The sequence below is a fragment of the Vanessa tameamea genome, chromosome 7 (genome assembly GCF_037043105.1).
Source record: "Vanessa tameamea isolate UH-Manoa-2023 chromosome 7, ilVanTame1 primary haplotype, whole genome shotgun sequence".
In the NCBI taxonomy this organism is placed as follows: Eukaryota; Metazoa; Arthropoda; class Insecta; order Lepidoptera; family Nymphalidae; genus Vanessa; species Vanessa tameamea.
In genome coordinates, this window is record NC_087315.1 from 5,537,420 (window position 1) to 5,564,551 (window position 27,132).

Here is a 27,132-nt window from a genome sequence, read left to right on the forward strand (position 1 = left end):
TTATGTGGCAGTTAGTAACTACATAAGTTTTCTCTTTAACTTAATCGTTTGCTGTCACGCTGTTTGTCTGTTATAGCACGTATTAGTTCTAAAACAATAGTGAATCAAATCATTCTACCCCAAACGTTGAGGGATAAGTTATTATAACCCCAATTATATACAACCGTTTGTATATACGCTATATAAATAACTCCCCCGAGGAATTATGGGTTGACAAGAGATCTCAATAAGGATGTAAATCCAGCGCATTCATTACAACTGAACTAAATCGTCTCGCTTTAATACTGCAATAAAAATAATCCTTTAATAACGCATACTTGAAGTGAAATGATTTGATGTTATGAAGAAAACAGATTATATTAAAGTAGAAATATTAAAGCATGCAGGCATATATTATAAACTCATATACACACACATAACACTTTTGAGATGTGTTATTTCGTTAAATAGAGAAATTCTTCATAAGTACTAAATAGTGGAACTGGATAATTACTCCTACAGAAATCCGCAAATTCTATTTTTTATCCATTCATTATTATTTTTGAGGAGAAGGTTTGGAGTTTATTCCACCCCGCTACTTCAATACTCGTATGTTTCCTCATTATATTTTCAATGAATACCGACCTCGAGATGAATTATGAAAATACTTGTAGTTTAAGCACAAGGAAATTAAGTGACGCTTGCACGGATTAGAACCCACAATCATCGGTTAAGATTCGCGTAATTGTAACCACTTTGCTATCTCGACTCGAGATAGTATAAAATTTTCTTTATAATATTTAACAAATTCTAAAGCTCCTTTTATATTACGTATTATTTTCATTTCTTTGTTTGTAGTATATAAGATGCTTTCAATTTTCGAACATAATTTTGTACTAATGTCAGAAAAAGGATATGAGGATTTACATTATATAATTACGAGATACCAATAATATACCAATGATGTCCACCAATGATGTTCATTGATTTATGATATAGATTATTGCTTCAGAAATAACTTGTTGATGCCAAAGTAACTGGCTCTTGTGCATATAGCGGGTTCAATCATATCTTGTTGATCTTATAAATGATGAGTTTTGGAATTTGAAATGTTTGTCACTACTAAAGGTAATACATTAATAGTCTGTAAATTTCCCACTGCTGAGCTAAGGCCTCCTCTCGCTTTGACGAGAAGGTTTGAAGCATATTCCACCACGCTGCTCCACTGCGTGTTGGTGGATACACATGTGGCCGAATTTCGTTGAAATTAGACACATGCAGGTTTCCTCACGATGTTTTCCTTCACTGCCGAACACGAGATTAATTATAAACACAAATTAAGCACATGAAAATTCAATGGTGCTGGCCTGGGTTTGAACCATCATCGGTTAAGATGCATGCGTTCTAACCACTGAGCCATCTCGGCTCTACGGGTCATCTCGGCTCTACAGACAGCCTAAATGTCATGTGTATTAAATATTAGAAACGCCCACACAAAAATAGTTAGTTTACTATATTTTGGGTTATGACTTTGTGGTATTTTTTAAATGATTCATACATTAACATTGCCACCAAAGGTCAAGTCAATGGATAAATAACAAGTTAGAGCTAAATATTATTAACAATATTTCGATGGCTACAATAAAGGGCTTTGTCGAAATATATTTATAACTTCATTATCGATAGTAATAATATATCTAGTTAAAAAGTGTCTAAGCGAAAAAAATTATATGACGACGAAATACTTGATTCTATTTAAACAAATTATTTGATATAAACACATAGATAAATTATTATAAAAAGGTACGAAACAAAAATGTGCTGAGCTAGTATTCCATGCAGGACAAGTAAATAATTCAAATGCGTTTCATAATCTATCTGTATATCGGAAAACAGTAACTACTGAGTTTCTTACCGTTTCTAAGATAGAAATACATTCCAAACCGATGGTAGTTATATTTAATCTAATCGGTAAAGTGCTACTCGAATAAAGTATATTTTGATTTTGTAATAATCAAAGAGAATCATCAATATTACAAGCAAGCAGACAAGCAATGCGATTAGAAGCAGTTTTTCTTATAGTAGGACTGTGCAAGCCCTACATTGTACTGTGTATGTGCGGGTGGTACTTACCACCTGGGTAAGTACCACCCACTGTTCACATATTTTACCGCCAAACAGTAAAACTTAGTAAGGTTATGTTCCGTTTTGAAGGGTGAGTAAGCAAGTATAACTACAGCCATGAGGGCCATAACATCATAGTTCCCAAGGTTGGTACCGCATGGGTGATATGCGGAATGATTAATATTTCTTAAAAAACCAAAGCTTATCAAAACTAGTGATACTTACCATCAGGTGGACTTTTGCCAGTCCACCTGCCTATTTAACATAAAAAAGTTCACTATATGAACAGGTACGTTATCGTCACATTCGAATAATAACTACAAGTAATGAGTAACATGATCACAAGTAAGATAACCCGCTGTGTCAAGGTCAGGATAACGTCCACCGCGTAACATTGCAAGGAGTCATATGAAATATTTAAATTGAATTAAGTGAACATTAAGAATTTATAGTAGGACTTTGTATGAAACTCTCCGTGGTTTAATACCAACCAGTAATCAGTTACTCTACCGTTCTTCTTACTATGAGGTGTGTTTGAAGAGTGAACTTTGAGTCATCACCATTATAATCATAGCATATCACTGGACTTTGGCCTTGAGAAAGAGTGATTAGATTCGTTAAATTACAGTTACAAGATTCTCAGAATCATGCCAATGTTATGGGCGAAGGTGAACATTTGTGCGTCTGATTTCCGGAAAAAATTAAAAAGAAGTCAGAAAAAAGGGAGATTTTAGTTTTTTTTGTCGTAATTGCCATAATTGTTATTCCCATTTATGTATCTTACTACAATAATAACCGGAGGAAATTGAACCGGTGACTCAGATTGTTATGTCCGTACATCATTAAGCTATTGAGGCTTCAGGACAGTCACTTAAGAATCTTTAAATGTAATCGGGTGTGAATTGAGGTCAGGAGGTCGCCTCGACACTTATGATAGAAATGATTATTATTAGATGTGTAGGTCAGAAGTTAAATATCAAAATTTGTCCTTTATATTATTGTTAATCCCCGTTGGATTTTTATGTTGTTACAATGATCATGTCCTGCTGACCGATTTCAGACACGAAGGTTATTCTCAAGATACTAGCCAACTGCGTAGGAGATATTATTAGTTCCCAAGTGTATGCGCGAACATAGATGCACTCTGTATACCCTCACTCTAATAAACTGACACCATCCCGGTAATCAGACCTAACCAGAGTACATGTATAGGACCAGCTGTTTTACGGACTTTTCTTAACACGTACACAATCCGTATTTGGTTTAAACCCAGCACCTCAGGATCTTCAACCATTAAAGTGTTGTTATATTAATTTCGCCAGACATTATACAAAGTCTTGATTATTTAGTTTTGATACATCAAAAAAAAAACTCAAAATCGTATCGTTAAATACTTACTTATAATACACGTACACAATCCGTATTTGATTTAAACCCAGCACCTCAGGATCTTCAACCATTAAAGTGTTGTTATATTAATTTCGCCAGACATTATACAAAGTCTTGATTATTTAGTTTTGATAAATCAAAAAAAAAAACTCAAAATCTTATCATTAAATACTTACTTATAATATTGTATATCAAAATAGTTAGAGCAGTCAATGTCTCGCTGAAATAGGTATATATTTTTAGTAAGTTAATTATTTCACCTTGTAAATGTAAACATTGAGTGTTGTGATAATGTTCTTATAAAAACTATTCAATAGATTTTTTGATAAATAGATCGCCATGTTTTATTCTTTACAGTCAACGGTTTAAACTCTATTACTTCCCGTCTCTCTCGTTTTCTAACAAACTAGAATTACAGTTATTTTCGGTCATTCCTGTTACGATGGACGGCATGCAAATTAAAGGGCAATTCGAATTTATATTCAATAAAAATATATCTTATACTACGCAGTGACCCAGTTTAAATATTGCCTACTTTTCTTTTAAGATAAATAAAATATCATAATAGAGTAATTTCATGCCGCACACTTCAATTGGAAAAATATACAAACATCAGTATTTTGTTCAGAATTCGTATTCGGCGAGTAATTTCTACCGCAGTTTCCATTGTTTTCCATTTTCCGTAGGGCAAGCGTATCGCGTCATGCGGCGTTATCAATGGCAGTCTCATCAGTAGCACCGCGATCGTCATAAACGAAGCACGTGTGCGTCACCTAGACTGATTTTCCGCGAATTTCCTAACCGCGAGACCGTATAACATAATGACAAATAATTAAACTTAATTTTATTTTCATGTATCCAAATTGGATATACACGTAAATTAATTTAATCGATTAAATGATAAGTTAATGGGTGTGTGTGCACCCCGTGTGTGTGCACTTGATCGGATTACGGAAACGAGGGATATTGTTTTATAAATGTATGTAAGTATGAATACGTTAGGGTAGTTTTTAATTAATTACTTTTTGGTTCCGCTTATGCGGGTTTGATTCTACTATCAACGAATGTCGAAGGTCGATAGCTGTTTATCTTTTATCTTCGTGTTTTGATTCAAATTTATCTGTACCAACCGTTTTTTCGTTTTATAGTTAAATAACATTAAATGCTGTGTAAATGTAACATTAATGTTATAACAATGGTACGTAACGAATATAATTTGTTGAATTGTATTCTACATTTAGGTATATACATGTTTTAATAATGTCCAAAGGTGCTGATAATAAATCTATTTTAAACATAAATTTATTATTTAAAAAAAAAACAACAATTTTTGATTTAATTCAAAAGATTTTTAATTTGAAATCAGAATTCCGATCGAATAAGCATATTTTGCCGTACATAATGTATTTATAATTTATAAAATTGATTCATAAATTAACTTTATTACAATATAAAGGTCTTAATTTGGTGGCAGCAACAAGCAATTGGTACCTTGTAGACAAAAACGTTAGACTACATATTAAAATTCAATTCGTATTCGACTTAATACGTTTTATCTATTTTAGTTCTCGAGTTAATAAAAGTTAACTGATAAAATAAATAAAGACAAAACAAACAAGTATTTATAAATACCTATAAATAACTCTCCATTAAAATTTATAAGTCGATGAATCGTAATGACAATGTTATTACATTCTCAAATAAGATTAAATTACATAATACACATTATATCACCTATATATACATATGTATATATAGACAGTATGAGATACTAAGTCTGCGTTCGTTGCACATTATTGTTTTATCAGCTATATTATATTTATTTTATGTTTAATACCTCTTTCCTCTATTGTTTATTTACAAATTTATTCATAACCATGTAATCTAGCTACTGTATGAGACATCACCGTTCTAATTAGATGAAATATATAACAATATGATTCTTAGTTGATGACTATTAGTAGTTCAATTATCATGTGTGACTTAATGAATTGAATTTAAAAAGGAAAATTAAAAAGCCTAATCATATCCGATTAAAGAGTTCTTACGTGATATGCGCATAGACGTAAGGCAAGATCCTTTTTTATTTATATGGATTTTACGCTCCGAAACAGCATCGTTGCAATATTGATATATATAAAAATATATATTCTCATATTGTCTGACGCGGTATCATAACAGGAGATGAAATAGAATATTGTTTACATGATAAATTTCATATATTGTGATTTTATTTTTTATTATATAGTAAAGTAAAGCAGTCTGTCTACGTCCCTGGGTTTGAACTCTCAATCATTGGTTAAGATGCACGTGTTCTAACCACTGGGCCATAACGGCTTATAACATTATGTAATATAGGTTACATCTGATTGTATGTGGTCACCACTGCTTGCATTTGCACTGGCTTACACAATCCGAAACTGCTTAAGGTAGAACATCTGATGAGTAGGAGGTACCTACCCAGATGTCTTTACACTAAGCCCTACCACCAAGTACATAAGGTTACATAGTTTATGTAGCATATTTATAACTATGAGTTTTTGTAAATAGTACAGTTAATTCATTGTATAATAGGGTATACTGATGAGGTTATGTTTATTTGTACAAACGATCTTTCAAATAGACACTATCAATTACTTTAAACTATGTCTTATTTAAATGTATGTTGATTTTGTATTCCCTTATTGTAATCTTAAGATACGCAATAATAAAACGAACATTAATGCATACTTACATACATCATATTCAAAATTCGCAGAATCAAACTCTACGAAAAAAAAATCGGCAATTTTATGATACCGTATAATGATGATGTAATCTTTACTATGTGATAAAATAACAAACTTGAAAAGTAAACAGCTGTTCAGACATAGCAGTTTATCTTATATATAATAATAACCAGCGATCATAACGTTGACAATACTAAGCTCGGCCTTTATAACATGGTCTGGAGTTAATAATTTTCTCGCCTTGTATATACTTTATTTGTCTATATTTACTTTTATTGAGATAGCCTATTTACATTTATAAAGACTCTTTTGAATCGTCACTTTATAAAATTGCATTAAACGTAAAACAAGCTTGCCGCTTGTAATGTAGATTATATCGAGAAAAACTCAATAGTTACTCTTTTCCAATATTTGAAATATAAAGTTATGTCAGTTAAATACAATTACATTTATATAATAACTCTGCATGAACGTCAACAAGTATTAGCTCAATTTCTATCGTGTATATAGTATTACCATATTTCTTATCGTCTAAATAAATTAGTATAATAGTTTGTAAATGCAATAATATATACATACTTTTTTTATTTTTATGAAGATTGACTTGAGTATGTAATATGTAATATCTGTCAATTTTCTTCTTTAATAAATAAAATTAATCTTTGTAAGTATGGCCTCCATGAGTTGCTAAATTTTTCATTTGATTGTGATGAAAATTTTGGGTGGTGTTATGCGCACTCCCGCGGTAGTCGTAGCCCAAGAAAAACAAGATTATTAAGCTGTGTATGGGTGTCAGTATATTTTCTAATATCGTTGATAAATAAGATAAACTATACTTTAAAGTGCATGCAAGAAATGTCAATATATATTAATATTAATCAATGTAATTGTAGTATATTTGGAAATAGTTAATTATTATTACTCAGCCAAATAAACATGGTGTCCTACCATGACCGTTTTCATTTACGAAATTAATGTGCATATATTAGCGCACGAAACAACACTGAAAACTGAGGACAAATATAAATTACAAAGGTCGTTAAACATGATAGACGAATTTATAAAATTCATTATTCGAAACTCGAAATTTGTTTAATTAGCTAAGGCTGGAAAAAGTATTGAATATTAAATCAAAAAAAAAATTAACATTAATATTTAAAATTAGAATTTAGCTTCATCGTATTTACTCAAGGTTTTCGATGATATAGTCATAAAATATGTATGAAAAATGTACTGTCATGTTTTGTATCATGTACTAGTATTGATGTGATAAATGCAGTTTCTAAAAACATTGTCAGTAAGTGCAAGGATGAACTAATGGACCTGGGATTTCCTAATTATTTCCACCTGTCCCCTAGATTGTAAACGTACGTATCCATAAGTCTTATATAATACACGAACTTATGTACGAGTGCATAATACGCTCAATCTATGTTGGCTGGCTTAAAGTTACGCTTTACGAGACTTAAGCGCGTGATTTAATTAACGATTATTGCTTATTATTTACTTAATTCGAAACACGCTCACAGGAAAGTGAGAATAGAAGTCAAAGTATATACTCGTATATAGGCTAAAACTTTTCAACCCAGAAGAATGAGTGAGATCAAAACTGTATATGAAATTACTTAAGAATCATAAATAAACAACACTGTCATCTTGTTAAAACTAGTTCTTTAATTAAAGACACTATAAAGACCGACGCCTCGAGTGATTCTCGGAGAATTATAGCGTCCGGTAAATCGCAACGGGGAATGGCTCAAAGGGTAGGACTTAAGTCTAATCTTCGGACCACACAATTACCTCTAATGAAACAAAAGACCTACGATATCTTTGTCCTTCTGTAGATATGTAATTGGCCATCATAGAATAGTCAGCTGTTAGATGCGCCAGCGTAGTTTTCTGTATAGAAGCTTCTCGCTATGTAAGGAATAATTGTATTAATCTATCATGAGTCTTGAATCTAAAATGATGCAGGCAGGTCTGAACCATCAATAAAACGCTTTATTACATCATATCCATAGAAAATTGTTGATTGATGTTAAATACTTAACGGTTTATTTGATATATTTTAAGTAACAACGGCTACTTCATACTTTGCAAATATACGATCTCTCAAGTTTAATTCTTTAGCTTTACTTTCAAATACCATTACTGTTAGCGTTAAAATATTTAATAGTAGGTATTAATTTATTGCTAAAAGTATAAGTATATTTATTGTTTCATATTGTTCGAATTGATTCCAATGTATTACTTATAAAAATTTGAGAGTCAAATTTTTGACAATTCTCCACGTCAAAATTAGAACAGTGCATTCTGTATATTTTAGTAGGGCGTGTGTGTATATAACGTTGTATTTACTAGAGACTAGTTGAACCTGCGGCTTTACCCACGCAAAATTTATAAAACACTTTCCAACCCACGTTTTCCCCCCTCAGGAGTGGAGTTTCGTAAATTCTTAGCGGATATCGACTCCCTATAAGGAATCGACATGCCAAATTTCAAGTTTGTAGTTGTTATAGTTTCTGAGATTAATCAGTGAGTGGTATTACGCTTTTATATATATAAATTAGAGAAATGCAGAAGTTACTACCATACAATATGCTTGTATGATTGTGAATATACCTTTCCCCTCGCATATCTTGAGGGCAAGTGATGTCATCAACTGATTTAGTTTTCATTTCATTAGTTCGTCGTAGTTACTTATTCTTCTATAAGTATAAATATTACTTCTAGGGAAAATTAAGATCAATTAATAATTCAGTTATAGAAATCAAAGTAAAATGTTCCATTATAATTCCTTGTTTGTTTAATAACTTAATTTATCCTCTCCTGCCTTTATTTTGTCGAAATGGCTCGGACCTTTTAGGATATTATATTAAAGACTCCTTTTATAACGAGCTGCCAAGACCGTTATGTCGTACCCGTAGTGTTGATTAAACAGAATTATAGAACTGGACTATCCTGTAGGGAATTTTTCATTGCAAGGAATAAATAGTATTCTAGAACATTGAAGAATTTCATTTTTATTAGTTTTAGAAGTCAAAACGTACAATATATTTATTATATATGGAATGTTGTAAATCTATCAGCTATATCTGTCCGTGATAGGATAGCTCCCTACCACAAACGCGACCCGATTTCAATATAGTTTATTGTATGTATGGAGTTTATGTTTATTCGACTACGAGATTAAGCGACAACTCCTATATCTGTTTAGTGTTTCGAGGACTGCTTAAATTACATAGTTCCTTGTAGTGCTATTACTCATCAAAAACCATTTAAAAACTAATAAATCTAATATAATATTTATTATTATTCGTTTTTGGGTAAACTATATTATTATATACTTTGAATTTATCATTGTAGTAAGTTGACGTAAGTCGATAATAATAGATAAGGCGTTATGTAATATACAAAAAAGTACCTAAACCCACGGTCTGGTCAATGGCGTGCAGGCGACATGTAGGTCATGGTCTCCGAACACGCCCAACCTAACGATAATATCTTTGCCGCTCTCGTAATCCTCCTTCATAGCTAATTAGAGATAAACGTTCAAACTCATCTATCCAGTGATCGTAATTAGCATTCGATGCAAGTCGATTACCTTCGCCTTTTAAAGATACGTCGACGAGGAATAGATGCTCGTTGAAGATAATTATTTCTTATTCAAGCCAATTGAATTTTTTGTTAAAATTCTGTAGTCGTAACTGTTTAACTATTTTCATTGTGTTGTGACGATGGTTTTTAGTCAGTATAGATTGTTCATTGATTCAGTGCATTTCCTTGATTATAATGTTTTATCAAAATAATAGTATAATGTAATTCTATGAAACTAGTTATATTATGAAACTTGATAAAATTTCAATTCAGTTCCTAAAAAGAGAGTGATTAGTTTATATTTACATATATATATATATATATAATTTTTATAGGGATATTATTATGTAATATACTTTATGGATATTATTTTACTGTTTGGTTTTTAATTTTGGGAAAATTTATAATTTAACTAAAAAAAAAAAAATTATACTTCGTAGCAGTTAATAATTTTAAATGGCCCGGGATTTCAACCCAGATCTTCGAACACTGCGAGCATATAAATTAGCCACTACAACAACCAAGTCGATGGTTCCTATTTACCAACAAAAAGCACGTCTTATACGTTGGTTTGTAGTTAAAATACACGCATCACATCAGCTGTTGTTTCTAACTTATAGTATGCGAGTTCCTTTGCCGTAAGATGAAACCATGGAACGATTTTCCAATCTTCGTCTCTCCTTTCTACGTCATGATTAAGAAATGTGAACTGTCGATGTCAAAGGTGAATACGAAGCGTAGCCTATGATTGATTTCAGCCCTGACATTTTCTTTCAGACGATCCTTAATTATCCATGAAATTGATAAATCTAAGAAGGTCTACCCACACTGTACAAGATTGTCTTTGAAACTTGTTTTGATCATGAATCTTGATTCATGATCGTTTATTGAACGGTATTCAAAATGTTAAGACTTCGATATGGTTGTATACCATACTTTAATCAATTATAATTTAGTTAAATAAGGTAGTTAATACTTTAAACCATGTAAAGACTTACTGAAATAGTATACTGTGCCTAAGTTTTTAACGCAGTTTACTTTTCTCCGTATTCACATTTAAACTAATAATCCCATTGATGGAGACATTCACACCATGATCGTGCATATTCTAGCGTCGCGTTGATTCAATTAAATACACACGCACACAACCATGACAAGAACAACCATAAACGCATGCACACACGTACAAATTAAAGTAATATAATCAAAAATAATATATGTAGTGTATATGGAGCTTATGTAATTATAAAATCAGTCAATATAATCTGTGTTTGAGGCCATTATTATTTCAACAGTATAATTGTCATCTGACAAGCTGTCAAAATTAATTATTACTAAACTATCTACCATGAATAATGGATGGTTTAAAATAGAACTAGCTCTGACCTGTGACTTCAGTCTTGTTAATCAGTTGTTTTTTTACAAAATAGTACCTACGTAGAAATAACGTATTCCTTCCTCTCTTAGGATTCAAACATGCTTTTTATAAAATTTTATCGTTAAAGCGATTAATAATATCGTAAAAGCGATTAAGCGCTGAAAACCTAACTTTTACATATAGACTGATGGATCAAACGGCTTCGCTTTAATATTTGTAATGTTATGAGAATTACTGTAAGGTAATTTTAAAAATTGTATGATGTATTTTTGACCGATCAGATTTCTGCAACTAGGCAAGAGATATTAATGTACATAAAAGTCTCCGCATATACAAGAACACACTATATTTGCTAACTTTTATAATCCGACACGACCACTAGAGTTCAGACTTAGAACCAAGAACTTTTCTTGGAAGATAGACCCAGTATTATTTTGACAAGGTTTGTATCCAAGACCTTTAAATCGGTAGCTTTAAATGCTAGCCAATAGACTAATAACGGAATAATATATCAGTATATGTATAAAGGTATTAAATTAAAAGAAATCAAAGGTATAAAAATCCTTTCCACAGAACGCTCCCACGTTCCTGTAGGCGATTAACTATGCAAGAGTCTACTTTAAGAATCTTTTTACCTCCGACTCTTTGGAAAATTCATCAGTAGACGAAATTTTATAGACATTAGAATTCGCAGCGGAAATTACCATCGGCATCCGAAATGTCGGTTAATCGTTTGATACTTCTCACTATGAATCATCCATTCATTAGCATCGAGTTGCATTACGTCAGTACTATGTTATTTAATTCGATACAAGGCACATTTTATGAGTTTTAATCATTCGATGTGTTAGTTGATAGCTTCGAATAATTTTCGTGTCCGTGTTAATATTCGAATCAATTTATTTTATCTGTTCATTAATAATTATTGAATAATATCGTCATGCTTTTAGTCAAATATAAAGTTATATACAGTCCCAATGATTAAATGATAGAATCTTTTTCTATATGAAAAATAAATAAAATATTCATTCGAATAGGAAACATTGTAATGTTTTAATATTATTATAACCGATGAGTAAAAATTGATAGGTAGGTTTGAAAATAGAACTCGCACCGACGGGCTATTCCGTAAGAAGAAACTCGAAACTCACCGCAGAACACTAGTATGAAATGTCAGTATTTGATATGCGACATTGACTATAATAATTAAAACAAATAAAAACATACACGAATTAAAGTGGCGTATCGCCGTAAGTGAGTTGTCAACATTATATGAGTGAGATATAGTGTGAATTCTTCCAGAATGACAGCAGTTTATCTACTGCTAGTGAAAAATTAACTGTACCTGTCAACTGTCAAATGTGACTTTCAGTCAAGAAAGTTGAAATAAGCATTTGAGCAAATGATTGCCTTAACTGTATTTGCATTTGTGGAGAGGTTGCAAAAAGGTTAATAGGTAGATAATTGCGCTGGTATTTTTCTTAACGTAACATTTAAATATTCAACGCGGAGTGGTAATATATCTCAGTGAGATTTAGGAGCCTGACTTGTCGTCCATGGATTACGTTGAATTGCTTTCAGAGATTACCGGATTTTGTTCAGATATAGATTAGGTTGCGATTTTTAAACGAAGATATCTTCATTTCTTTATGATATAGATAGACGGGCTAGCAAATGGGCCACCTGATGGTAAGTGGTCACCACTGCCCATAGACAATTGTGCTGTAAAAAATATTAACCAGGAATGGTTAATATTTCTAAGTACATCGCCAATGTGCCACCAACCTTGGGAACTAAGATGTTATGTCCCTTGTGCGTAGTTACACTGGCTCACTCACCCTTCAAACTGCTGTTTAGCGGTAGAATATCTGTTGAGTGGGTGGAACGTACCCAGACGGGCTAGCACAAAGCCCTATCACCAAGTAAATAGTGCTCATTTTTCAATCCTATACAATAAAGTACCTCATTCTTATGATTATATATATTTTTACTTATATGCACGTCAATAGACTGTTTCTTAAACATGACATGATGTTGTAAGAAATAATATTTATTCTTTATTTTTATTACGTATTATTTTAAACGCCGTCCATATTGATTTGATTGCGAGACAATGCAATCCGTATGTCATATAGGGCGCGGTCAGTTCACACAGCATACAGGATCTGGGCTCCGTTTGTTGCGCGCGCGCACTCATGCGTTACGACGCGCCCTATCACATTAATCCCATATCGATGATATTTAACATACATTCAACCTTTGAATATGTAAATCAGGTCCGTAAAGAGCTGAAATGCGGCACCATTAGGAAAGATTACACCGCAAATTGGTTTTACCGTGAAAAGTAATGGCATTGGTCATTTAAATAGACAAAAAAGTTAGTCTAACTTTGATTCTCTCCAAAATTATCTACCACTAAATGCATATAAACATTTATATATATTATTAACTAAACCATTTTTTTAAAAGGTAAATTGAAGGTCTTTTGATTCGCCATTTTATAGGATTAAATTAGGCTACCAGCGGTTCTTAATGTACCGAGAACCGGCCGGGAACTCAGTACATAGTACTCTTTTTTATCAAACAATTTGTAGACTATATATATTATATTTTCGAGGCTTTCCAATATATTAAGTCTGCAAATCGATTGATTACATATTGTTGTATATTCATATATGTATAAAATTATTATACAGTATTTAAAATTGTTTTAGAAATCTTCATTTGAGAAAATATTTTTAATAAAAACCTGTCCCTCTACATTTGACCTTTACTGTTCACAATGAATTTTATTATAATTTAATCTGTATTTTTCTTCATGTTCATATTATACGAGACTTATGTATTTTCGGCTCTGACATTCAACTGTTTCGGTGTCAAGAGTTAAACGATGCCAAAGACATTTGGCAAAGAGACCTACCTGGCCGAACTTCTGTCCTATTTTAACAATTTAGTTCTTAAAAATAAATAAATGAAATTTATTGAAATTTACTTACACTTTTAAGTTGAGGCTTCAAGGCCCAGTAGTTAGAACACGTTAACACTTAAATGATTATGGATTCTAACACAGGGAAGAACCGCTGATTTTTAATGCCTTAATTTGTGCTTATAATTCATCTCGTGCTCAAAGGTGAAGGAAAACATCCTGAGGAAACCAACATATTGTGAATCTGTCACGTGTGAAATCACCTAATCGTATTGGACCAGATTTTAAGAATTCTATTAAACTTTTTCTCAAAAGGAAAGGAGTCTTTAACCTACTAATTTGACTTTTACAATCTGTTACCAGCTGGCTATATTTGCTTATCGAAATTAGGAAATGTTTTTGCCGATAATATAACTATAATAAATAGCATTATTTCTAGTTTAAACAAAACAAACGTTTGTCGATAACCTTGTTTATGATCCATGGAATTTATAAATTATTCATAAAATAATAGTTTCAACCATATTCTATCACGGTAATTATAAATTATTTATGTTAAGGTTCTACTGGATATGTCATTGCGACTTTAATTACAATTATGAAATGTCTTATAAATTTATTAAGAAGGTGAACATTATTTTATTCAATTATTTATATAAATATATGTATTAAAATTTACATATCTCATAGTAAATTAAACATAGTTTATTTTTATTACTCTATTTATATGACTGATAAAGTATTCAAGCAATAATTCACGTTTAATTACATAACGTAATTGAGTTTTATTTTTTTAATAAAATCTCAATAAATGCATCGTACTTCCATATACGAGTTGTTACTCTACTTTTCCTTTACTATATATCCAGAGCAACAACATGCCGATGCGATAGGTGTTTGTTGTAATAATTACGTTTGAGTATTCTCATCGGGAACTAGGCTTTCTCCACAATTATTCTGTACACGTTAATTCAATATTTGTTGAGCACCGTTTGGAGTGACGTACGAAGCGACTAACCTAAATCCTTCACCTTCACGGAAAACAATGTTACAATATCATTGAAGCTTGTTATTGCCACTTTTTGATCATTATTATTTTTGTAGTTCTCATAATTTGTGGGTATTTTTTTTTTCTAGATAAAATTTAAATAATAAATTATAGCCTTTGTAATACGATTTTGAAAAATCGTGTCGAAATAATTTAATGTTTTATTATTTTGTGTATAGAGATACAGAAATATAGAGATACAATTTAATGAGTGTTAAAGTTTTTATTTTCTCGTATTTATTCAATTTTCAAGAATATTGAATCATACTAATAATAGAAGCTAGCGTGCCGAGTGCTAGAATTAATGTTGCTGGTTTGATATAAATATATATTTTATGCATTTGATTGTGATTTACAGAGACCGTGATGATAGCGCCGACGTTCAAAGCGCGTTCGTCCTCGCCAGGTATTAGTTTGACGAAATATGTTGTTGTGTTTTCCTCTGAGTGGCCCCCGAACATGTAGTCGACATAAATTTGCTTATAAATGACACGAATAACGTTATATAAATAATATTGTAAAATATATTATCCAGTATTCATTTTACTAATTACAACATTAATTCCACAAACGATATCACCTGTTGGGTTAAAACAATTGGAATGTCAATTTATTATGAAAATAAATATTTTAAACAACGAATGCAATTCATAAATGAAATATGGCGTTCTTTGGATTTCATTTCGTAAATTGCATACATTTACGTTTTTCAATTAACTTCATATAAAAGTACGATGGTTATATCAGTAAAGTATTATATCAGAAAATAATTAAAACGCGATAAATTATAAGACCATATGAATGTACAGTAGGAAATGAAAATATCATGTAATGTGCGAATGACAAAGAATGATAAAATATATTAACATAAGAATGGTATTCGCCTTGAAATATGTTTGTACCGCGCTTATATTAATGGCGAGGAAAACGTGTATTTTTTAATCCTTTCAAATTATGTTAATTGATATCACTATCACTCAGAACTATGATGAGAATTGCAGCGTGATACTGACATCACGAATATTTACATGATATCTATTTTTTTTTTATTTGGCTTTAAGATAATATGATACATTGTACGATTTCATTACAAAAACATTTTAATACATATTTAAAATATAATTACATCAATTGGATTTGATAATTAAATATTTCGTATTAGTTTGACTCGTAACTAGAAAAAGAAGATTTTTTTTAAATATTTTAAATTATTTTTATTTAATGGATTCTTAATCCTTTCCTCGATCTTCAAGGTTTGTTCCAAGGGGCACATAAAACAAAAATATGTTTTAGGGTGATTTAAGAATGATGTGCATTATAACGGAAATAAATTTTAGCTAAATAAATTGTAGTAGTTATTCGACCAGCTTGTTTCCGTTATAATACACCGACATTCTCCTAATTGTAACTAATTGATTTGGAATGTCTGCATGTTTGAGTTTGTTTTAAAGTTTTGCGGTGATTTAACTTATTAACAGCATACTATGTTTGAACTTTCTACATATATTGGAAAATGTTCGTCCGACGCTGCAATGTAAGCTGGAAAGTATTATTTTGCATACTTTCGTGAACACTAAATGGATTCATAAAGTTTTGCGAAATAAATTTACACACTATTTATTAACAAAAGTAAATAAATCATAATTACTATCACTATCTAAAAATAATTATGAAATCAAAAACCATATCAAACGTGTCAAAGTATTCCTCAAATAGAATTTATTTATTTATACCATTCCGTAAATAATTATAAAAGCTGACCTACACGAATCTACATGAGTATCTCAATTTAGCAGCAATCATAACTTGAAAGGTTATAAAAAGGAGGGCCCCATAAAGAAAGCATTAGCATTTCTTCATGTTATTACGACGGGACTTTTACGATACGGCCTTCCTTCGTAGATGGGTAAATCGAATGGAAAAGAATTTATCGGGAACATTTCACTCAAATAATAGATTTTATTTCTTCTGACCATATAATTTTATTTGTTCTCTACTGAATACGTCCTGCGAATTTTATTTGGTTTATTATTTGACTAAAACGATATAGGATTATTTCCAAAGGCAAATGATTTACGAATAATAAAAAATACGTATGATTTATACGTTTGAACAAATGTTATATTTATCGTTGTTTATAAAGAGTTACGTTTTGAAATCGGTACTATTATAGTTCTAGCTTATATGCAATAAACGTAATTATGATGCTATTCTACTGAAAATGTTTGCAATTTAACAATTATACAAAATTCATGATAGCCATTTTTGATGCCAACGTGTTTTGACAATAGAAAAGGCAATTTTTTTATTCGTCGATACATAACTTAACCCATATTATGTTATATATATTATATGAGTGGTAGTAAATTTTTAGATTTCGTTCATTTATATATAAACCTTTGTTATTTCCTTTTGTTCGTTTTATCCAATAACGGAATCTAACTGACATAAATAGATTTTGTGCTATTATTTTGTTATTATACGCTACGGAAAACAAAATAGAGTTGAGATGACCCAATGAATGAAAAATGTTGATCACAGTTTCGAATTCGATCAAGGGCACCAGAATATTCATAGTGATATTGTGTTTATAATTCATCTAATTATTTGCGGTTAACGTAACGTAGGGAAAACTGTATCTGTCGAATAAGATTCAGCCTCATATGTACCCACCGACTAGACTAGATAGCGATATAGAGGAATAGTAAAATGAGCACCAAAAATGGTCTTAAGAGTAAAAGTAAATATTGACAATTCAAAAATGCTTCATCACAATGACTCACCATATGATTCAAGTAAACTTTACGAAGTTTACTTGAATAAAATCGATTTGATTTGATTTGAAAAGAGAGGGATGGCATATTTATAAACTTAATAAATTACTCGAAAGGAATACAACTTTGAATATTTTATTTTTATAAATCGAATATAATTTCAATTTGCATAAAATAACGTTTAAAAGAACTAAAACTATAAAAGGGCTATTAAAAAGAAATAACAATTTAGAATGCTGCTATACAGCGTGAAACAAAGTTGGAATAGCTGTTGCTTGTACGTAGTTTAATAATGCAAGTCACGTAGAGTCATATTAAAAGTAACGTTCGAGTTAAACCCGCTATCGTAACGATAGTAGACCGCGGGTGGCCTTTCTAAGCTAATATTACGTCATACTGATAAAGCGTACCTACACTTCCTCTTCGCGAGGCAAATAGCGAATATACGTAGCGTTTAGCTAGCTGATATTTTTTTCAACTGTTTTCATTCATATTATGCATTTAAATAAATGTATGACTCTCTCTGATGTTAATTTGATTATATACTCCTTTGATTATGTAATTAGCTTAGTTTAAAAATACAAACTATATTTATGTATACTTATATTATAAACGTGAAAGCAACTTTGTCTGACTGTCTGTCTCTCTGTCACTACCAAACCAATGAAACGAATTTTATGAAATTCGGTATGAAGCAAACTTGAACTCCAAGGAAGGACATAGGCTTCTTTTTTTGCCTAGCACATGACAACCAACCCATAAAATGCGAGCGTTAGCTTATAGGTTTAATTGACTTTGATGAAATAAAATACTAAACAGTTCTTATAACCTAGAATTAGCTAATTATATACGTTGTCTTTGCCCGTTTTAAGATTAACAGAAAGACAGACAAAAATGTTATTTATTGTTGATTCGGCTGTTGTAATTTGCAAATTACCCTATTCACTACAAAAGTGCAACTATTTTGAAATTAAAGAGAGACAGTTCAGTTTTATTTAGTCGTATAGACTAAATTAAATTATTTATTCATATAAATGTTTGTAACAATAAAACACTGGCCAAGTGCAAGTTGAACGCACACGAAGGATCTCGTACCATTATCTATAAAAACTAGCAAAAATCACGTTTGTTGTATATCCTAATATGCCCTTTCCTTAAATATTTGGTTTATTTTAATTTAATTATTTATTTTCAAAGTGAATATAGAACTAAATATTCTGGATATATTTCAAGCGTCTATCTGTTGCCGAGTCAATACCGAGCAAAAACGAGCTAAAAATTCAGGTTTGTTGTATGGGAGACCCCTTGAAAATTAAATTTACTTTGTTTTTTAGTATTTGATGTTATTGTAGCAATAGAAATACATCATCTGTGAACATTTCAACTGTCTAACTATCACGGTTCATGAGATATGGCCTGGAGAAGGCCTTGTCACAGTTAGACAGACGGACAGCGGAGTCTTAGTACTAGAGTCCCGTTTCACACTTTGGGTACGGAATCCTAGAGGATTTTAGAGTTCAGCCAAGTTTTTTAATAGGTAATATTACGTACAGGTTATTAAGTTCATAATTTACATTGTCAAATAAAAAATAAGAATGTTTACAAAATTTATTCAACAATGAAGATTGAAACTTTTGACAAATCGTAAGGTCGACTGTTAGGTAATACTGATGCTTAGTACATTTATATTCTAGTACAATAAAGTTTAATACTTCTTTGCTACAGCAATATCAATACAATATGTAAGGCTTCACAAATTTCCTCATAAATAAATATTTATAATATTAATAAGATTCTATAAATTTCTTAGTATAATTGCGGTTAAGCTGACTCAAGAAGAACTTTATTTCGATCGAGAATATACCTCCATATACAGCTATTAGAGTATCATTTTATAAAATATATTTATTATACTAACGAATGAGCTGAGATGGCCAGTGGTTAGATTTCGGGTTCAAACCCAGGCAAGCACCACTGAATTTTCATGTGCTTAATTTGTGTTTATAATTCATTTCGTGCTCGGCGGTGAAGTAAACCATCTTGAGGAAACCTGCATGTGTCTAGCAGTGGGAAATTCACAGGCTGTTAATGTAAAAAAAATACTACCGAATACTTAACAGCCTTAACTATACACACTTTAAAGTAATATTCTTTAATGATGTTGTACACATAAATATGTCAAAATATTGACATCACATAATGCTTATGCAAATATATATTTTGAATAAGCGTATTTTGAACGAGCAGGATATTTTGACCGACAAATTAAAATAAAACAAAAGAAAAATGCAGTATGATATATATTTGCAAAATTATGAAATGTAAAATAAATTTTCAATAGACCTTGATGGCGGTAGGTATGGTGTAGGGCTACCGCCAAACAACAATGCTCATCGTTGTTACAGGCACAAGGGAAATAACATCATAGTTACTTATCAACAGGCAATTCATATGTCGCCTACATATGTTTAAGAAAAAAAGAAAAAGTTCAATGAAATGTTTATGCGTACAATCAAAGCTAGATATCGCTAGTTCAAAGCATTAAAAATAATTTGCATACTTTATAATTAATTATATAAATACATATATTATAACGGCTGTTTCAATTTTATACTTCCGACATCACAGTCGATGTTCAATATCACTCACATCGTAAAATAAAAGCGGTGTCGTAAACTCTAATGCGCGAGACATTACAGTCAAGGATTCGAGGTAGACAATTTTCAATATGTAGCTTAAAAATACACATCTGTTTACATTGGAATCTCATTCGGTGTTCGTAAGCATTATTTACAAGTTTTCAAGTTGGATCCTACCCAATATTTTAGGCTCAAAATTGAAAAAACTGTTATTGAGCCGAAAAAAAACCGTAGAGCTTTGTGTCTTCATATTCCTTTATGATGCGAAATTAATGTCATGGCATTTTTAAAAATGACATAATGCGGTGAATATGAAAAGCCACATCTATCTGAATATATAGACTTACTTTCGTGATACTTTAATACATTATATTAATGAGAACAGATAATTCCATTCTCGAGGTCATTTGACTACATTAAGTGGACGTATTGACATTTTAGTATTTACTTTATGGCATTTAAAAAAATCAGGGCCATTTCCGAACATGACGTAAACGTCTAACATATCCAGTTAAATTACAACCAAACGTTACTCCATAAATTACTCCTAAATACTGACACTTGACGCTTCGCTCATTCAAATATTACGATCGAATGATCGAATGACTAGCTACCCGTTCGGGTGAAACAAAGTTTTATTTGCATCCCGATCGCAGCAACATCTACCGGGATAATCTAAACCATTCAGGGACCCAAATACAGATGTTAATAGTTTTATTTTAATAACACTGAATTGTATTTCAAAATAATTTTATAAATCAATGTGATGGTTATTGTTAATTCCACCTTCGCAAATAACTAGTTTAACTGTAAGTACATATTTAGAAAGCAGTAGAGATACGATGTTTTTTTATCTCAAATAAAATTTTCGTGTGGAACATCGATATCGATTGGACAAACAACAGAGCTTAACAAACAATAACCTTTTAGAGCAGCCCTGAAGAGAAAAAAAAATCAACTATCGAATTTTGATACTTTTAGCGGCTTTTTTTCTTGAAATAGAATATTACACGTAATAATTTTCGATTGAGAAATAAATTTAAAGTTTCGAAACTTGAGTACTATGAAACATTTTTTAATGTTATTTACGTATTTATAGTAAAAAAATGAAAAATGGTGTTTACCTTTTATTTTGAGCTTCAAGCCGATCCGTAAATACGAAATACACAGTAGCTTGCTTCTAGTTGAAAATGGAGTTCATCAACACGGCCCCATTATTATCGGGGGTAGAGATGTGACAATGTGCCTGGAGGGAGTTTGAAACCCCCCTTAAAAGTTGGCGTGCTCTCACCGCCGTATTACATTTTTAGATGTGTGCCATTATTTCCTCCCAATAATTATTTCTTGAATCCCCATTAGGTAGGAATATATCCTAATAGTTAATCAAAGATTTGTCATTGGCATTCATATAACCGACTTCAAAAAGGAGATTATTTTTGTTTATTTATATATTTTGCATATGTATGTACTACGTATGTACGCGTATAACTTTTAGTAAACCGATTTAGTTGATCATTATTTTTGCGTTGGGTTTAATACAGCTAATATCTATGGGCGATGGTGTCTACTCACCGGGTGACCCATTTGATAGTACTCCATCATTTTACATAAAAAAAAAAAAGAAATAGAATTCTCTCCAACAGCTACTATTATGTTCATGGGCATCAATACTTTTTTTTTGTCGAATATTAATGTCTATGTCCATATTTTATTAAACATCAGAACCAAAATCTGTCACTGTGAAGGGTGGTATTACACACTGCGAGGTATTTTGTCGGCAACTCGTTAGAATATTAATGCTACGTAATGTGTAATGAATATTATCATAACTTTTTCGATTACGTAGCTCAGATTTTCACCCAGAAAATTACCTATGCAAAAGACTGCTGATTAGAAATTTGGAGATATCTACATTGTCTATATTGCATAGACAATTCTACAATTTGAGGTCATTCATGATGCGGCAATGCGATCTTGGCCGATTTTGATGATTTTTGTATGAATTCGAGCGGATAATACCCACCACACGATAATATGGTTATAAATCGATTCCGGTATGTGGCTGCGACCAAGTTATCGGTATTGTTAAAATAAAATAACTAAAATTAAAATAAATAATATTCTGATTTCTTAAGTTCGATGTCGGAAGTGTATAGTTATTTATTTATATATATATAGAGAATTATTTTTATAAGTAATAATATATTTGAAGAGAGAAATAAATATACAAAATAAACGCAAAAAAATGTTTATGAATTACGGATTAAATTGGGGTTAATGTGTAAGATTTTCTTTCATTAAATTATCAGTTATTTCAAAATTGAAACTGAATTTTTATTTCATTTCGTTATGAACACATTGTAAATGTTTTCTATATATGAATAAAAAACCAAAACGCAAAATTTTATACGGTTTCATTTTTATATTTTCGAAAAACTATTATATACGAAAATATTTCATCGTTTTCAGTCACGTGGAAACAAAATACATCTGATTATGCAGAGAAGTCTGTCCTCTTTACAACGCACAAAAGGTCTATCTTCGTAAAAGCTCTTTTGTGTCGTTATTGTTTGTTTTGTTAGCCAAAAGCGATGTTATCAATAACGCCCCCTTTTGTTCATAGTAACGTACATTCACTCAAATTAACGTAGATACCATATAAATGGACATCATTCATCTAGTAATTCTATATTATGACTGTCAATTATAATCGACGTTTATAGAATAACCAAAGGCTTAAATTAAAGGCAACATCATTATACGTTGCAGCAAAATTACGTAGTACATACTAACGACAGCTTAAAAAAAAAACTAGTCCTAGTAAAACGAATTTTGTTTTTATAGAACTATTTAAGAGTCAATATACTAAAAAGTTAATAATGTTTTACGACTTACGTTAGTATGTTATAAATAATGACATTGGTGCTAGTTAAATCTGTTCGGGCTAATGACAACATGTGCCCAAGTGTGTGACCTTCGATACTTTGACCGAAGCGACAACCAAGGAGAGCTGAAAGTTTTATTGTCAGAGATATTTAATGAACACTGTTATTTTATTCTCTTGCACCATACATATTCGTAGTAGTTTTTAATATGTTGTGAAGATTATTTACGATAAATTTGGTAAAAAAATCTTTAAATAATAAAATAATTATTAGGATAAGATTTATTTTTAAATTTATATGTAATAAATTCTGTGATTAATTTTAACACTATTCGCATTTTATGAACCTTTTTGTTACAAAAACGAGATAAGCTAAAATCGGCTCTAGTGATTCTTTTTTATTTCAAATGCCCTTTATTTATACAAATTAGTACCTCTTGACGTCCTAAAACCTAAATGTGGATATATAGGGAATTGTGTTGATATTTCTCATGGATTACATATTATAAGTATACATTAAAATTTTAAAATAAATTTCCACAGAATTATGTAGTTTTGTTTCAATTGATCGTACTAAAACACTGATTATAAAACGCAGTCAAAACTGAATAATAGTTATAATATGCTTTATTTAAATAGTTTAAATATTTAACAAAAATACAAACACTTAGCAAAGAGTAGAGCGTTCAAAACATATAAAGATATATTTTTAGTACTTTTTCCGTATTTTTCAGAGGCACCGAATTCAGATGATATCAGTAAACAGCGGTGATAAAAATAGCTAACATATGCTCGTTTAACGCCAGATGCCCTGTGACCTTACACAGTGTCCCGTTTATATACAACGTTTCATATATGTCACAATTCTCTGCTAAATCGTAGAAAAGGAGACGGAAAAGTATTTACTAATGGTACGTTGTGAGTTTTAAGTTGAATTTATTAGTTTTCAAAAAAAAAAATGTAGGTATATGAATTAAAATCTTAATAAAAACAAAAGATAAGCAATGAAATACATTTAATCTTTTCATTAAGAATGATCATTATTTTAAAGATCTTTACATATTGATTTTAGGGGAAAATTAATATTATAACTAAAATCCAACATTTAAACCGACATTAGATAAGCACAAATCGCTAGATCGATCGTCAATAATGACATTAACGGTCCTGTCAACATAACTCGACTACAATTATTACAATCCTTATTGTTCTCAAGCATTCCATTAATAATACCATATGATCTTGGTTAAAATAATGTATTTCGTTAATTTTATTTATTATAAATCTATTATTATAGTGTTACATTCCAAAAGATTTTTATAACAAATATAATTCATAAAGAGCCGAGATGGCCCAGTGGTTAGAACACGTGCATCTTAACCGATGATTTAGGGTTCAAACCCAGGCAGGCACCACTGAATTTTCATGTGCTTAATTTGTGTTTATAATTTATCTCGTGCTCAGCGGTGAAGGAAAACATCGTGAGGAAACCTGCATGTGTCTAATTTTAACGAAATTCTGCCACATGTGTATTCCACCAACCCGCATTGGAGCAGCGTGGTGGAATATGCTCCAAACCTTCTCCTCAAAGGGAGAGGAGGCCTTAACCCAGCATTGGGAAATTTACAGGCTGGTAATGATAATTCTAATGATAATTCATTACAATAAATATATTTAATAAAATATATTAAATATTCGTCGTCAAAATCACTTGATATCTTACTGAATGCTACTGATAATAATCTCGAACCGACGACCAAAGATGTTGTGTAAATCCTTCGATTGCTTAATGCGCACTTTGTTTCAAATCTGAAAAAAAAACTTACTCTAGAGCTTTAATATTAAATTGATAAAAAAAATTACTTGATTTTGGCCGTGCTTAACTACAAATGATTTATTCTTAATGATTGATTTATTTAAATAACAATGAATCCACAAAAAAATATATTGATATGCGACAAAAGGTTTTAAACATTAATGAAACAAAATCTTTTTAATTAACATACGGCACAAGTATTTTAATTTTAAAACCCATTACTATAAATAACAACTCTAATATTTTTAAAATATTTCTATTTGTAAGCTAATGGTATACTTAAGTCTTTTACGGCACCAATCAACCCACACAGCAGCAGCTGTAGTTTCACTGGCTCAATCTGCATATCACTGTTTGGCGGTAGAATAATGATGTGATGCTTATACCCTGTACAAGATAGCCTGATCATTTTTGATAAATGTATTTTTTTCTGATCGACATAACTTTGCAATGATTTATTAATTTAATGATATATATAAATATTGTTTTCTTAATTTAATGATTTTAAAATTTGTAAAAATATTTTAAAAAAATACATTAATACAAGAGTTCTTAAAGATTCAAGCGTTATCCGAAAATTTTAAGACTTTTTCTATTATATATTATTGCTTCCAAGTAAAATTTAAATAAAAACACTGAAAATAATAGACGCTTGTACAATGTTACATCGGCATCGGCAATTGCTACAAATATCGATTACAAAAATCCTTATTAAAGATCATTGTTAAGTTATTGTTAAGAACGGGGTCCTTTTGGTTGGGGTCTCTTTGGATAGTGGTTGGTATCTTTACCAGGTATAACTCTTTTTAGGAAAAAAAAGTAAAAAAAAAATTGGATTCTAATTTGAATTACGCATTCCATCGTTCCATCGACTGTTATATATGTATGTTATATTTTCTGTTTCTCATCACTAGCCCGTCTGTCAAAAAGATCAAGCTAACTTGAACAGGGTATAGTGGTAAAATAATCAACATATGAAGTTGCACGATCGCATTCAATAATTCAAAATTAACAATTTTCGTTATCAATACGTACAACTAGTTAATTATTCATTGCCGTTAAATTTGAGACCGACCGTTGTAGTCAATATTGCCGGGATTGTTTGCCTCTGCATTCTCATAACTGTAATTAAACTGGACGTCGATTACATTTCATTTGCGATTATAACAATAATATGTTAACCAACACATGTATAACTACGTATAAATAATAGACAAAATTTATAATACATTACAAAATTCAAATTGAGTGTGATCGTTTAATTTAATCATCGTTGTTTTATTGGTATGGCAAAACTGTTAGTACTTAAAACTTCGTGGTAGGGCATTGTGCTAGCCCGTCTGGGTAGGTACCATCCACAGCAGTACCCAGTATTGTTGTCTTCCGGTTAGAAGGGTGAGTGAGCCAGTAACTACAGACACAAGGGCAGGGCCGGATCTACTATATAGCTTTTTGGACATCAGCCCAGGGCCTCGTGGATTCAAGGGGGCCCCAGCTTAAGTCAAAGTCAAAAAAAAGACGATAATGCGAAAGAATCCATAACTTTATTAAATTAAACAGATCGTAAGGTTTGCAGCCCTGCGAGTCCTGCAATTAATCAAACCCATTCAATTAATATAATTCAAGTCTACGTTCAGATATGTCTTAGGTGGGCCCCTAAGTAGTGTTAGCCCAGGGCCCCCTAAACTTACGGTCCGGCCCTGGACAAGGGACATAAAAGCTTAGTTCCCAAGGTTAGTGGCGCATTGGTGATGGAAGGAATGGTTAATATTTCGTATAACGCTATTGTCCACCACTAGTGCACCTACCTGTATAATAAATAAAAAATTTCATTATTTATAACTATTCG

General features: G+C 31.1%; 1 protein-coding gene across 16 annotated transcripts in view; it reads left to right on the forward strand.

Annotated features, from left to right (window-relative positions):
• Positions 1–27,132, forward strand: part of LOC113401289 (uncharacterized) — a 149,081-nt gene that overhangs the window by 82,536 nt on the left and 39,413 nt on the right. For 14 of the 16 annotated variants that reach the window (XM_064215338.1, XM_064215340.1, XM_064215339.1 and 11 more), the window contains one exon: positions 15,529–15,576. The exons of the other annotated variants lie outside the window; for them this stretch is intronic. In XM_064215338.1, coding sequence (XP_064071408.1) covers positions 15,529–15,576 — 48 coding nt within the window. The remainder of the gene's footprint in view (positions 1–15,528; positions 15,577–27,132) is intronic. 16 annotated transcript variants of the gene reach the window in all.